General features: G+C 40.2%; 1 protein-coding gene across 2 annotated transcripts in view; it reads left to right on the forward strand.

The window, feature by feature from the left end:
* Positions 1–1,105: 1,105 nt before the first annotated feature.
* Positions 1,106–15,643, forward strand: part of GRIA4 (glutamate ionotropic receptor AMPA type subunit 4) — a 359,257-nt gene continuing 344,719 nt past the window's right edge. For both annotated transcript variants that reach the window (XM_057316828.1, XM_057316827.1), the window contains exons 1-2: positions 1,106–1,272; positions 2,465–2,623. In XM_057316828.1, coding sequence (XP_057172811.1) covers positions 1,185–1,272; positions 2,465–2,623 — 247 coding nt within the window. In that variant the 5' untranslated portion in view covers positions 1,106–1,184. The remainder of the gene's footprint in view (positions 1,273–2,464; positions 2,624–15,643) is intronic.

Genomic DNA, 15,643 nt, shown 5'->3' on the forward strand with positions numbered 1-15,643 from the left:
GCCATCCTGCTCATTACCCTAAACTTTGCTATTTAAATGAACTTTTCGGTCCTCCCTCTCTTTCTTAGGATGTTACCTCTGCCCCGGGTCTCTTCCCCAGGCTTCCCTCCTCCAATTCTTTCCTCCTTGGCCCCAGCTTCTTAAACCTGCTCTGGCTGCCCTTTGCCTTCTTGTCTCCTCCTCTCCCTCCCTGGGCCCCTTCACCTCATCCATTCCTGTCTCAGGCTCTCCAGATTCCCGGGCCGTTTGCTGGTGAGAAATCTTTGCTGCAGCGAGGACCGGAGTCCCCCGCGCGCAGCCCAGTGGCAGAAGAGGGCGAGGCTGGGAGAAGGGCGAAGGCTGTCGGGGAGGGAGGCAGCCGGTCCTCCCCGTGAGCCTGCAAGAATGCGGCAGGGGGCCGGGGGCCTGGGGAGCCACTAACTCCCTGAGCCCCTGATCCGGTCTTGTACACCCCGCCTGCGGGGCCAATTTCCTGCCAAGTGCAGCGGAGAAGCGGAGGCGCCTGCAGAAGCGGAGAGAGGGGCGCAGGGGTGCCCATCCCCAGAGTAGGTCCCTCCGCGAGCCGGGGAAGAAGAGAGGAGGGAGTGGGCGAGTGGTGAGCAGGGAAAGCCCGGCTCCAGCCCGGCGGCAGAGCGTGGGGAGAGCGGGGCGCGCGGGGAGCGCCGGCGGGGTACAGCCAGGCGAGCGGGGGGCGAGGGGCGCGCCGAGGCAGCGCTGCGCTCGGGGAGGGGTGCGCGGGTGCGGGCGTGCGGGCCGGGCGCGCGTGCGGCGGCCGCGGCGCAGTGTTGGTGTGTGTGCGCGAAGGCGAGCGGCGGGCCGGGCGCGAGGGAGGCGAGGACAGGGCGCATGTCTCGTCCCCGCGAGCAGCCACTAGACGCGCCACCACCATCTTCTGCATGTGCAACATTTGCAGCCGGACAGGAAACCGCTCTCAGGGCTATGGAGACTGCGGGAAAAATCTGGCAGCTCGCGATGGATTGCTGAAGGGGAGCAGTCATAACCAACCACTCACACCTCTCTCCTTTCCTTTTTTCTTTTTTTCCTTTTCTTTTCTTTCTTTCTTTTTTTTTTTTTTTTTTTTTTTGGTTTTTAATTTTAGCGCCATCGTCGTCAATGCCTCTCTGAATAGCCTTAGGAAGAGTGTGAGAGAAAGAGAGCGCGCGCCAGGGAGAGGAGAAAAGAAGATGAGGATTATTTGCAGACAGATTGTCTTGTTGTTTTCTGGATTTTGGGGACTCGCCATGGGAGCCTTTCCGAGCAGCGTGCAGATAGGTAAGCTCAGCCCGGTGGGGTGTGCATGTGGATGTCTGTGGCAGGTATCCTAAAGTGAGTTAAATGAGTTGCCAGTGAGCAATTCGGGGAGACCTTCGGCGGCTCCCTTCCCCTCTGCCTCTCCCTCCTCCTCGCCCCTGTGCAATGACTGCCTCTTTGGTGCTGGTTCAGTTGAAGCATGCACACCCTGCCCACCCGTCCCTCCTTGCCCATGTTCCCACTGCCACCTTTGGTTCAAGTCGACTTAAGTAGGGTTGGAATAAGTTGGAAAAAAACCTCCGTGAGGTTTGATTACACTGAATGTGCTATTTCCTCTCATTCCTTTCTCTAGAGCATGAAGAGATGTCGAGTTTGTTGAGGTCTTTAAAATTATTATTCTGTATTTTAAACAGACTTCTAACCATGCTGGACTCCTCGGCTTTCTGACCATTCCAGAAAGACACTGGGCAAAAAGCGTTTCCACCCACACCCCCCTGCCTTTGCTCGCTGCCGGTTAACCGATTCCAAAGTTAGATCACTTTCCCGAAAACCTTCTCTCCTTTTATTTTGTTTTCCTCTTGAGTCTTTTGCCCGCATTCCTCCCGTTGGACTCCACTGCCAGCGACCCTACCCATCCCTGGTTTCCCTTGCTGTTCTCCTCTCCTGTCTTTTTATGGGACGCAGCTATTGAATTTCTTCCAGCTCAGCCCAGCCTCAACACTGCATCGTTTCTCGCGGACTGTGCACAAAACGGGGCTAATTAGGCTGAGGCCAGGAGCTGCAGGAAAACAAAGTTCATGTCTCCTTTCCGATTCCCCTCTTCCCTGCGTGTCACCACATCCCTTTATTTCTGCATTTTAATGCAAACCCTCTCTTCTGTTCATCTGCATGTCTCTTAGAAATGCCCCAAGCTTGGCTGATGTAGCAGTGTGCTGGGAAATCATGGAGAGGGCAAGAGAGGGAGGAAAACACGCTCAATGGTCTCAGAGGTCATTGTGATCATGACAAATTGGGACAGGGAAGCGCTGAGCTGTCCTAAAGACTAAAATACTAAACATGCACCTTAGGGACAAAGGGCAGTCTCAAGATGTGGCAGGGAGAGCTTCCTAATTGTGTGTGTTGCTGAATGGCAGTGGATTTGACAGTGCTTGGGGGTGGGTATTGCATTTCCAAGAGGAAACACTGAATGTGCTTTTCCTGCTGTTTTTAATAGGTGGTCTCTTCATCCGAAACACAGATCAGGAATACACGGCTTTTCGATTAGCAATTTTTCTTCATAACACCAGCCCCAATGCGTCGGAAGCTCCGTTTAATTTGGTACCTCATGTGGACAACATTGAGACAGCCAACAGTTTTGCTGTGACAAATGCTTGTAAGTAAAACATAAGTTGTGGATAAATTAGAAGAGAATTAAAATAAAACAATAGAGTTCCCCTCCTCCCTTTATTATATTATTTCAAAAATGGTTTTTAAAAGAAATGCAAGATTCCCACAGTTGACTGGTTCCAGAGCAAGTCAGAGTTTAAAAAAAAACAATCAAGATTTAGTGTCGGGAATATTCAGCTGGTCTTTCTCCCTTCTCTTCTTCCTTCCTTCCTTCCTTCCTTATTTATTTATTTATTTACTTATTTATTTATTTATTTATTTTCATTTCTTGGCTGGATCATTCAGGTTGATTTCTCCTGCAACATTTCAGTGGTATTCCTGTTACCTGAATGTCAAGTTAGTGCAAATTGTACTCTGTCTAGTTTTTTATTCTGTTCCTTTGTTTCTTCATATTTGCTTTTCACTTGAGGAAGCATATGTCTTGGTTTTAAGGAGGAGACTTGCTCTCCTACACTGGGGAAGGTGCAGGGAGCCTTGCTGGGAGTGAGGCAGAGGGGAGCGCTGGTGTGGAGGATATATATTCTAGACGGTTGGTTGACGCTGCAGATGATCTGGTGATGTCACTTGAGGCTGCCCTGCTCTTATATTCTGGGTTGTAAATGTCTCTTACTATCACGTAATGCATATATCCTGTGGATAGAACTCCATGAATCCTTACCTTGGTGCCAAATCGCATTAGTCCACAATCCACCTGAATTCACGAACCAGCCCAGCTTGATCTGTCATCCCCCACGCAGAAACTGAATGGGTGACCTCACCTATGCTGTGATGAGGCAGCGGAGCCGTGCTCCCTCACCAAAATACTGATAACTTCCTGTAAAAAAATATAATCAATGGTAGATTAATTTGAAACTCTCTAAAATGTAATCAGTCAAATAGCATTCACGTAGCATTTTCACTCTTGAAATACGTGTTTCAAATATCTCCTCAGCTTTACATGCTAATTTACTACTGTTCAAAAATTTTTGTGTTAAGATAATGGCCATAGAGTATGTAAGATATATAGGAATAGTTTCTATATAAAATTTTGCATAGCAGTAATAAAATGTTTAATTTGAATTGCATTTTTATGATATCAAGTAGAGTCTATTTTAATTTTAAAAGTCCTGTCAGTACAAGAAAGTATACTGAGCAAGTAAGTGATATTGAAAACAAGGAGTTTTAAAATATTTGGAGGAAATCTGCTCCATTGATTTAATTATTTTAATTCATGTTTATTTGCCAGTAAGTCATCTAACAGCATGATCGCTTTCCCTAAATTTTTGGCATCCAACTTTACTTTATTTTAGAATTTGGTTTCATAAGATGGTCCAAGCATTTGACATTTTGTAAACTACCACAATTGTAGTACTTTGCGGGAATTCTGTAGTTACTATGAGCACTATTTAATTAGGAAAAATCATTTGTTGTATTTAATGATAAAATCTACATTGTAGCAGAAGGGAGTTACTTTTAAGCAGAAACATACATGAATTAGAGCTACCTTTGTGGATAGTTATTTTTGCAGATTTTATCAGCTATTAGTTTTGTGTTTCAAGTTTTGAAAGGGATGTCAATATTGCAAGTGGTTCTAGATGCAGAGTACTCTGCTTAGTACCTGAATATATTTATTTTTTAAGTAGTTTTTTCATGTCTCTCCTGAGATTTTATCAACAAAACATTACTAAGTTTAAAAATAACTCATGATCCAAATATATGTGATGGTACTTTGTCAACAGTAAACTACTATTTAAATATTAATTTTTATTACTAAATTTTGAAAGGCTTTCTTGAAAGTGGCAGATATATTAGTTTTATGTTATCTCGTGTTTACAAATTAAATTCTTAGGTATTCTAAAGTTTATATTGTGACCCAGCTATAGAAACTATAAAGCACTGATCTTTTCTTCCTCCATATCATTTATTAATCTCCTTCAGGATAATGTTAATGAACATTATTTTATTTATGTGATGAAAATATTATATAAAGTGTTAGTGGTAAAGTACCTGTACACATGGGAAATTGACAGGAAGCTGCACACAGAATGAAAAAGTAGAAGGTACAAAATGTAGATAATATGTTATTCTTTAACACGTTAGGATTGAGGAAGTTGAAACTAGGTAAACTTTGAGACTACTGATTTTGAACCCAAGCATTAATACAGTGTTCGCAATATCATATTTTTCCATAATCACAAGTAATTGACTTTGTATACATTTAAAATATTTTTTAAAGAAACATAAATTGTAAATGAGGAAAAATGTTTTCTAGTGAAGAAAAGGACTTTTGTTTTGTTTTGTTTTTGACAAATGAGTATGCCAAAAATCCTTAAGACAATTCTGAGCAGAATTGGGGGAAAAAAATGAACTGTCCGAGAGCGTGGGTCAGGGAATTGGTGTTTGTTGAGTGGACTGACTGGGAGCGTATACATGTGTGATTTTCCAGTCCCATTAAAGGTGAAATGTAAGCACTAAGTATGAGGCAAACTCATCTATCAAGCTCTCTGCCTTTGGGTACAAAAGAATAAAAATAGTATTCTGGAAAATTAACATGGAACTTATTCCTCAGGGTGATACAGACTGGATTTTTAAATTTTTCACGTTAGATGAAATATAAAGACATAAGCTATGACTGGCTAGGTTTATTGTAACTGTGACTGACCTGCAGTGGGTCCCAGTCAGAGTGCAGGATCCAGTCTGTCTGGGAATAAGGGCCATGAGGCAGGCTGTGTACGCTCACAAGACAGAAAGCAGATTGAAGAATGACGAGCACTGGTCATCTGTTGGACAGATGTAGTTTCCTGCTGCTGCTTTTGCCTCAGAATCAATTTAGCACTCTAAGAATACTTTGGGCAATCTAAACGTTCTGTGTATACAGTTTGCATATGATGTAAGTCTAGACCTGATTTACTCGAACTTACCACTTTCGGTATAAATCCCAACTTCCTGAGAGAGGAAAAATAATTTCAGCTTATGTTTTGTCTTATCTTTAATGATATTTGTGTACTATTAATACTGCTTTCCTTTTAAACTGTTCACATTATTGGAAAGTCACACTTGGCTCAATATAAAATTGAAATTATAAGAAATACAGATAATATAAAATTATGATCTATTAAAATAATGGTAAAAAGTTAGGTGTAATAAATAGCCTATGTGTTCAAATTTCAAAATGTAATTAAAAGTATACCTTCCTTTGTTGTGGTTCATCCAAAGGATGGGGTATAGCAAAATGGATATTTTATAAATAAATTCAATATGGCAGTGCTCTTTAATAAAAGGCCATACAATTGACCAAATTAGCTATCCTTACAAACACACATGCTATTTAAATTGGATATGTCCTTTGCAAAACATTTGAGGCAATCTGAAAACATGCTGTTTTCTTATATTTTCAGTAGTTAATGAATGGAGATATTCTGTTTTGGATGATGTTGTATATTAAATTTGACCATAAATAATAACCAAAATACTAAAGTAGTCTGTCACCAAATGTTTTCAAAGATAAAAATATTTGCATCATTACAATTATTAGTTTAGTCCAGTTGCATCAGAAATCCTTCCTTCGGTAAGACAGTACCTTTGCAACGTAATCCACAAATATTCAGTTTCTGAAATGACTCTTAAATTTCAGACGGGCAATAGGAAATGCATAATAAAACAGATCAAGTACTGTATTATAACTTTGGTGAAATAATAAAAGAACCTTATGACATATTTTCAACTTTTTTAACTTGCATAGGAAGGACCATTCGGTTAATACTTTTTTTTTTTTTAATGATGTCTTAATCTTACTCTCTTTTTTCTGTCTTAAGCCTGTCTATTTAGCGGTTTAAAAAATGGTGGATTGGAAAGTTGTAACAATCCCAAATAGAACATGTATTATACCCTCATGATGGTGAAAAAGGTGTTCTTTTTAGAGTTAAATAATAGTTCTGTTTGTGGCCGGTTTCTTTGTCAATTCTAAATATCCAAGATGAGTGCTACTTGTAAAAGTAGGCTGGTCTGTAAGATATACATGTTTAGTTAATCTAAATATATTGAAAATGGGCCACTATATCCAGTAGGCTCTGTAGGCATTTCCACTTATACAGTAGGTACTTAATAAAAATTCATTGAATTTAAGGGTGTTAAATGATACTGTCTCTTAGCCCTGAAAAGACATTCTAAGAGTTTACGTTGGGCTGCTATAATAATCTTAAACATGCTAGAAATAAATTTCTGATAGTTTGACCTGCAGAGTTGTTAGAAGAATATAAGAATTAAATACTGTTTGACTTTGGATTATTTCTTACGGAAATGAATGATACGACCCTACCTGATTGTCCTTAGGTTTCTTTATTTTGAGTTGTTAGCAAAAATCTCTGTTGATTTGAAATAATTCTTTGATGATCTTTCTCTCTCCCTCTTAATTTTCCATCTTGAGATTATTGACGAAGATGAATCATATTCCTATAGTTTGACCCTATCTTAAGTGATAGGATGGTTCGTAATTTCCATTGCTGTATTTCAACATTTTCACAGGATTAAGCTTTCATAAAACTATTAGAAAAATTCCTTAAACCTTGTTTTCAACCATATTATTCCAAGTATTGTTTATTTCCCAAAGAGGGAGATTTTTACTTTGTGGCATTAAAAAATACTTAGAGATCTTATTTACATAATTTTATTATTGTTTGGAAATTTAAAATGAAGAATAAATACAACACACCTTACATTTTATGATGACACCTAGTTTTTACACTGCTTTCATATACATGATTTTATTCGACCTCAAACTGGTCTGAGAAGGAGACTCTGAAAAGACCATCTGTATTTGGTAGTTAAGCCGGCTTCAGCTCAAAGGAGTCACTTGACCTGCCAGAGACCAGGTAGCTGCTAAGCTGCAAGCCAGGGTTTGACCTCTGGTCTTCTAACCACTATCCTAAGTTGTTTTATGAGGAGTCCATTGGGTGTGAAAAATACACCCAAACTGAGGCTACTTAAGGAAGAAGAAAAAATTACCATTTATCTTTTTTCCTAATTTACTTGCAGTGTTTTGAAGAAAATAGGGCAAGACATTTCTGGGCAACTTATTCATTAATCATATGACAGTGAGTGATATAGCAAAGGCTGAAGTCATATTATGTAATGAATTTTTCCATCCATTCACTAGATTAGGTAATGAATGTAACCATTTATTCATTAAACCTATTTATCAAGGGCAACTGCATTTAAAAATGACCCTGTGTTAGAAACGAGGGTACGAGAACATGTAGGGATAGTTGCTGCCCTCAAGGAGCTGATTGCCCAGTGGAAAGACAGATGAGTTGGTTTACTAAGTGGCAGTGAGACAAAGGACCCTGACAAAGAAGCAGAGTGCTAGGACAGAGATGAACACAGGAGTAGCGCCAGATGTGGCCTGGCATCCCAGGTGAGGTGGATCTGGGTGTTAAGGCTCTAGTTGAGTCATTTGAAAAAGAGGAAGGAAGGGAAGCATGCCTGGCTGGGGAGCCACACGGGACACGGCCCTAAGGTGTGGGAGAGCCAGGTGTATTTGAGCCCCTGAAGAGGGTTTGGTCTGGCTGTAGCATCGAGTGCGAGGGGAAGGAGAGGTGTGCCGGGGGGAAGGTCTGCCGATCCACAGAGGATCTTGTAGTTGCTGTAAGGGGACTCTTCTGAATAAAAAGGGGACTTACAACAATGACATAATCAGGTTTATATTTTACGAAGAATAGGCTGGTTGCTGAAAGGAGAACAAATTGGAAGGGGATGACATGGAAGAAAAGGCAAGTCAGTGGAGTCTTGAAGTCATACAGTTTAGGATGATACACACTTAAAGAAAAGTAGATGCCCTGAGGAGAGAAAAGCGTACAGATCCAAGAATACAGAATTGTTGACAGAACTTAGTACACCTAGGTGGGGACAGCTGGGGGGCTCAGTCGGTGAAGCGTCTGCCTTCGGCTCAGGTCATGATCTCAGGGTCCTGGGATCAAGTCCCACATTGAGCTCCCTGCTCAGCAGGGAGTCTGCTTCTCCCTCTGCTTCTGCTGCTTCCCCTGCTTGTGCTCTCTCTCTCTCTCTGGCAAATAAATAAATAGAATCTTAAAAAAAAAAAAAAAAAAAAACAGAACTTAGCGGTGGGTTGGATGTTTTTGTGGGTGAGGAGAAAGGAAGTGTGCTAAGAATTCAAGATGAGTTCTCTGATTTCTGGCCTGGGCAAATGACTTGGTATTGGTACCACTGACAGGACCTCCAGGAGGAGAAGCAGCTCTGAATGTGGGAGGTGAGATTAGCGGAAATACGGATTTTGAGGGTTGAAGAGATGCCCAGATGGAGCTCTGCTGTAGACAGCGGGGCAGGTGTGTTTGCAGCTGCTGAGCTCATTGTGCAACGAAGGCAAGCATTTGGTGGTGCCTGAAGCCATGGAGGTGTTGAGACCACCCAAGAAAGCAAGAACAGTGAGGAGATGCTGAGGACAACATCCTAGGAAGTACCTGTACTTAGAGGAGCAGGGAGAGAGAGGAGACAAGGACGATGGGTCAGGAAATTCAGAGGAAAATGAGACAAGAGTAATTTCACAGGAGTCAAGAGGTGAGGAGCATTTCAAGTAAATAGTGGAAAACCTTGTCAAAGCCTGCAGAATTTAAATAATGAATTGCAAGGATAATTGATCTTTAACATCAGGCTTTTCTTCTCTTTAGAGTGTTCTTTTGCATTTTGACCAGATTTTTAAGACACGCAGCTTTTATTAACCCCATGTAGATTCTATTGATGATACTCTTTTGTATATAGTGGCCTAGAATATTTTTATGTTTTACTTAGAGGTGGAGAAAGACTCTTCTCTGGACTTTGAACCAGATGGACCTGAATTTTCAATCTGATAGTGGGTAAGATACTTAACGCTCAGTTTCTAAATCTGATAACATAGGAAAATAACATGTACCACACGTGAATTTTATGAATATTAGAAAAGTGTTTGGAAAATATGCACAATGCAGTTAGAATTCAATTAAATTTAGTTGTGTTAACATTTTTTGTGTCATATGGAGCATTTATTTTTGAGTTGATCTTAATTTTGGAAGAGTTATATTTTCTGTTTATATTTTGAGAAAGCAGTTTATGTGTTGAACACCTCTGTAGATATTTCACAGGAATATTTTTGACCTCTCATTGAAATTGACTCTCATTGACCTCTCATTGCTAATTTAAATTTATATACACAAGTCTAAATTGTATTTTTCAGAAGTAGTTCCAAGTCCTAAGAGAGGATAACTGTATCTAGGATTTGTGGACGATTCAGAGAGAATTTGTTCATGGATGGTTGGATTAAAGAGGTTGATAAATTCTCTTAATTAAAAGCAAAATTTTGTGTTGTTAAACAGTGTGTGTGTGTGTGTGTGTGTGTGTGTGTGTGTTTACAAAGAGACAGTCTAAACTTTTGGACAACTTCTCAGTGAATCCCAGTCACGAAAAAAGGCCCAGGACCACAGCCTGAAAAGAGCTACACATAAATTAGAAACAAACAAACAGTACTTCATTCCCTACTTTCATCATTTTAGAAGCCGGTTGGATTTTGTCCTTGGAACCAGGAATCTTTCCATAAAATCCATCTCCATTAGCTTTGTCTCTTGACGTAGAAAATAATCAGTGTGTCCTGGCTGGAAAAGTGCTTGGCTTGGTCCTCTGCCTCTTAGACTGTCCTCCTATTATTTTTATAACTTCTCTTACTATCCGACTTCCACACATTTCACATCAGCTCCTTCTATTTTTATCATGATTTATCTTTTCCCTCACTATCCCCACTCCTGGAACACTGTTCTTGAAGGTCATCAGTGACTTACAAATTTGCAAATCCAATTGTTACTCCTCAGTCTTCATTGTCTCTTTAATAGTTGGCTTTGCTGCCAACTTCCTGGTCTTGGAGGCTCATTGCTCCTCTGGTGATAGTAGTGACTCCAGGAGGGGGCTGTCTGTGTGCCCCAGTCTCCTGGGAGTTACAGGAAGTCTAACACAACTCTGAAAAGCAGGTGTTACTATTATCATCATCATTTTATATGTGGAGAAACAGAAGATTTGTAGTTATGAGGATTTGCCTAACCGTAAAGTACCCAGGCCATCAGATATTAAAGTCAGTTTTACCTGCCATTCATACCGTAGCAGCTTGCACGCACAGTATCCGCGAGATACCCATCACTCAGTGTGACAGCAGCCAGGCAGCTCTTCATTTGAATAGAAAGATGTTTTTCTCAAAGCCACCTCTCTACTTTAACAACTGTGATTCACCCCCGCGGATATGTATTGCGTTTCACATTGGATGGTGTGGATTCTTCTGTGCAGTTTGCAGTGCAGCACAGAAATGAGAGAATTCTCATCCTAATTGATGGCACCCCCATTACTTTCTACTGCCGAAGCCGCGTCGTGAATACCACCAGGTGTAAAAATGATTAAATGACTCTTTTAAGTGTTATGCAAACAGTGTCAGTTCCTTCATCAGTTGGCCAACCTACGTATTTTACTTCTTTTTATAGGAGTAGTGTTTGATTTCAGAATAACCTGTTCAAAACATATTTTCCCAAGTGCTTCACTATAAGATTGGCTTAGCTCTGAGGCATTTTCTTTCAGGTTTTCTTTGACATGTTTTTGGGTTCCAAAGAAACACAGTGTTGACTGTTTTCCTAAGGAACATCGCCCCAGTCACAGTTGCTCCATCTTCATAGAGCCATCACTTGTCTCTGACTTAATAAAACTACTAGAATCACAAATAAAAAGTTATCTTAGAAATAAATGGTAAAAAAAGAAAATGTGAGATTGAGTACTTTCCTTGAATAAACGACTGTATTTCTCCAGATGCAGGAGAAAGTACACAATCGGCTGGAGGTAGCGTTGTCTTACTTTTGTTGCTTATATGCTTCTTCTAAAATAAGCAGTTTTTCACCAGTAACTTCAAATATATTATGCCCTTGTGTTCTTCCCATTTTTCCTGTTTTTGTCTTTTTTTCACGAACATGTGCTTGTAAAAATTTCAAATAATTCAAAAATCTTAAAAAGCCAAAGTATTTTGTAATCCTACCACTTAGAGGTAATAACAGTGCAGACCCCAGTAGGGAGACAAAAGAGTATCAAAAACATATGATGCTAATATAGATCTAAAAATAAATACGAATGATCACTCTATGCTTACATCTTATTAACGGTTTATCTCACATACCGTAACAAATCAGTGCATAAGAGCTGTCTCATTTTCTTTCACTGCTACATGATATGTCACCGTGCAGTTACTGTGATAAACGTACTTAGTACCGTCTGGATCAACATTTATGTTGTTTCCACATTTTTGATATGACAAACAGAATAGCAGAAAAACTATTTGTGTACCTGTGTGAACATTCCTGTGGGACTAATTCCTGGTAATGAAATTTACTCTATCAAATAATGTGGGTTTTTGTTTTTAATAGATACTGTCAATTTCTTCTCCTCAAAAACAAAATGTTACTTAAATTTACAACCACCAAAATGTGAGAATAATTGTTTTTCTGTGACCCGCCGACACTAAGCCATTATGTCCCTTGAATCTTCACTTGTCTTGATGGGTGGAAATGACATCTAATTGCTCCTTTAATTTGCATAATTCTTATTAATAGTGAGCCTGAGAATATTTTCTTATATTTATAGGATCTGTGTCCTTCTTTTGTGTTCTCCTCCTTTGCCAGCATTTTCTTCTTCATTTGTGGAAGTGCTTTATGCACGGTAAAAGTTAACCCTTTGTTGTCTGCCTTACAGATTATTTTCCTATTGTGCCTTTGGCTTCCAGCCCCATTACAATGCCTTTTATCATACAGACATGTTAAATTTTTATGTAGTCAGATCCGTGAGTTATTTTCTTTATGGCTTCTAGGTTTTTGACTATACTTACAAAGGTATTCCTAACCTTAAAAGTATAAATATATTATCCCACATTTTTTCTAGTACCTTTTTGATTTTAGACATTATAGTCATAACACTAACTCTTTGGGGATTTATTTTCTTATGTCTGTTAGGAACTTCTATTTATTTTTTTTTTCGGTACTGTTTATTTGAACGAGTTATTCTTTGACAGCTGCTTTGCGTGGATACATTGGCTCAAATCTTTTGCTCTTCCTGGACCGAATTTGAGCTTGGACAGGAGGTCTGCATTTTCTCTCTTTCCAAGTTCTCCCATTTGTTGTCCTCACCTACCTTTCCTGTCAGTCCCTAGTGGTCAGACCACTAGTTCTTATATTTTTGTCATCTGCTTTCTTGCTCCTCTTACTTTCTACGTATTTTTTTTCCTGTTTGTCACTCACCATCTGACCAAAGGACATCACCGCCATGTGTTACAAGTATTTTCACGTCCTCTGTTTCTGTCCCAGCATTTTACTCTAGTCAGTGGTCCTTTTCTGGTGGTTTCAGAATTATCCTCCTGCTCCGACTCGCCTTCTCTCCATCCACTTGACATCCTGGAGCCAGTGTGGCTCCTCGGAACTTAAGACTCAGAGACCATCTCTTCCTTACTTGGAGCCTTCCCAAGGTGTTTATTCTCTTAGAAGAAAATCGGGACTCTCCCACGCTCCTGCGTGATCTGCCTCTCACTCACCTCTTTGCCTTGTCCACCACCAGAGTCCCCTCCGTCTTCTTTTTGGTTCTCTAACATGCTTTAACCCTTTCTTTTCTCTATGTCTTGTACTTGTTGTTTCTTTCTTTCTTTTTTTTTTTTTTTCTTTTTTTTTTTTCAGAATCCTCCAATCCGGTTATTTGCTTCACTGGCTTTTTCTGAACCTTCAGGACTCAAGTCAAAATCACCACTTCAGAGAAGCCTTCCTGACCAGCCTCTTTAGAGTAAACCCTTTCCTTCCCAAATTTTAGCTACTCTGTGTTGCATTACCAACCTTATGATCATCTTTGCTTTTATCACAATCTATAATCAGTATTTCCACTTGTTTACTTATTTGTCATCTACATTCCCTGCATCCCTACATCCTAAAACCAAGGGCTTCATCTGCCTTCAGTGATACATCCTGATAACCTTCCCAATGCCTGGCACAAAGTAAGTCAATAAATGTCTTTGAATAAATGAATGAGCAGTATGTGATGAATATTCCCTTTGCTCATGTTTGGGGAATCCTTAGGATAGCTAAGACTATCTTATGTGTTACTTTAGAGAAAATCAAGGAGAGGATATGCAGGCAATGAGGTAAAAGATCCAAAATTAAATGTTACATATTTTCCTTATCCTAGGCACGTGTTTTCCCTGTTTGTTTCCATTAGATTCAAGTATGGGACGGCGTAAGTAAGAGGGAAACAGTCCTGTGAGGAAGAAAGTGGGACTGTTCATGCAAATTAGCATACATGGTGCTGGCCAGATAGCACTTGGATAAATGCGAATCTGGTAGAAGAGAACTTCTAGGTTCTTATGCCATGTCGTTTCTGCTGACAGAGTACCTGGGAAATGCCGATACAATCCACTTTCAAAGCAGAATAAAACCCATTTGGGATGCCAGGTGGACTAGTAAGCGTACTCGGGAGAATCCCATCTGTTCAGACACTGCTTCTTTCCACTTCTCCAGGTTCATGAAACCAGAAAACTTGTGAAAACAGGAGGCTGGAGTCAACTGTATAATGTTGCTCCTGCCAGTTTTTGATTGTCTCCATTGTACCTTCAGCAGTAAATTTCACAATTTGCTTGTTGCTGGAACCCTGCAGCCCTCCCTCTTTGGAAATATACCCTTGGTTAAATTATTGAATTTTCAACTACATACACAGTCTTTGCCAGGCAAGACTGAAGGGCATTTTACCACTTCTCTGCTCCAGAGATTTAAATTAAGAGATTCTTTTTCTTCTTCCTTTCTTAATGGAAAATTTATACATCGAAATGTTTGTCTTTTTCCTCTGATAACTAGGGAGCTCAGTTTCATTTTTACTGTTCAGTTACATTACTCCGCATTTTAAACGTTTTGATTTGTTTTTATATCCTTGATTTTTCTGAAATCATATATATGATATAAATAATATATGATAGGCATATATTAAATATGGCATAAACATGTTTTGGGTAAATATACCTTGTAAGACTATACACATCATTTTAGGAGAGGAGCATAAAGACATAGGGGCCATTAATTTAAAAATCTAGTCAATGTCCCATTCAGTGCAGATGTTGGTCAGCTTTTGCTTGAATACTCACATTTCCTTTTTTTTTTTTTTTAAGATTTTATTTATTTATTTGATAGAGAGAGAGACAGCCAGCAAAAGAGGAAACACAGGCAGCGGGTGTGGGAGAGGAAGAAGCAGGCTCCCAGTGGAGGAGCCTGATGTGGGGCTCGAACCCAGGACTCTGGGATCATGCCCTGAGCCGAAGGCAGATGCTTAATGACTGAGCCACCCAGGCTCCCTGAATACTCACATTTCCTGTTTAGTACTTTCTGTATTTTGTGTATGCTTTGGAAAATGATTTATACCAGGTGGGTAGGTAGCTAAGTAGGTGGATAGATGATCTGTTGACTCCAGTAGACTGTAGGTTCCTTGAGATCAAGGATGATAACTTATTATGCCTCTGCTCTGGGGGCCTGTCACAGTGCCTGGAACATTTCTGTTCCCTACTCTATAATTGTTTACTGATGGGTTGTGATAGGAAGGAAACAAGAGAGGGAGGAGCTTCTTTCTTCTTCTTTTTTTTTTTTTTTTTTAAGATTTTTTATTTATTCATTTGAGAGAGACAGAGAGAGTGAGAGCACGGTCAGGGGGAAAGGGCAGAGGGAGAGGGAGAAGCATAATTACCACTGAGCAGGGAGCCCAATGCGGCACTCGATCCCAGGACCCTGAGATCATGACCTGAGCAGAAAGCAGATGCTTCACCGGCTGAGCCACCCAGAGGTCCCAGGAGCTTATTTCTTGTTTGCATATTTACGACAACTGATTCTTAGCCAGAATTGAATAACACGACACAAGTCTAGCTTTGCTGTGTGACTCAAACCCTTCACATTTTTGAAAAACTTATCACACGTCCCCTTCACACTTTTCCAAGCTAAAT

The sequence above is a fragment of the Ursus arctos genome, unplaced genomic scaffold (genome assembly GCF_023065955.2).
Source record: "Ursus arctos isolate Adak ecotype North America unplaced genomic scaffold, UrsArc2.0 scaffold_22, whole genome shotgun sequence".
Classification (NCBI taxonomy): Eukaryota; Metazoa; Chordata; class Mammalia; order Carnivora; family Ursidae; genus Ursus; species Ursus arctos.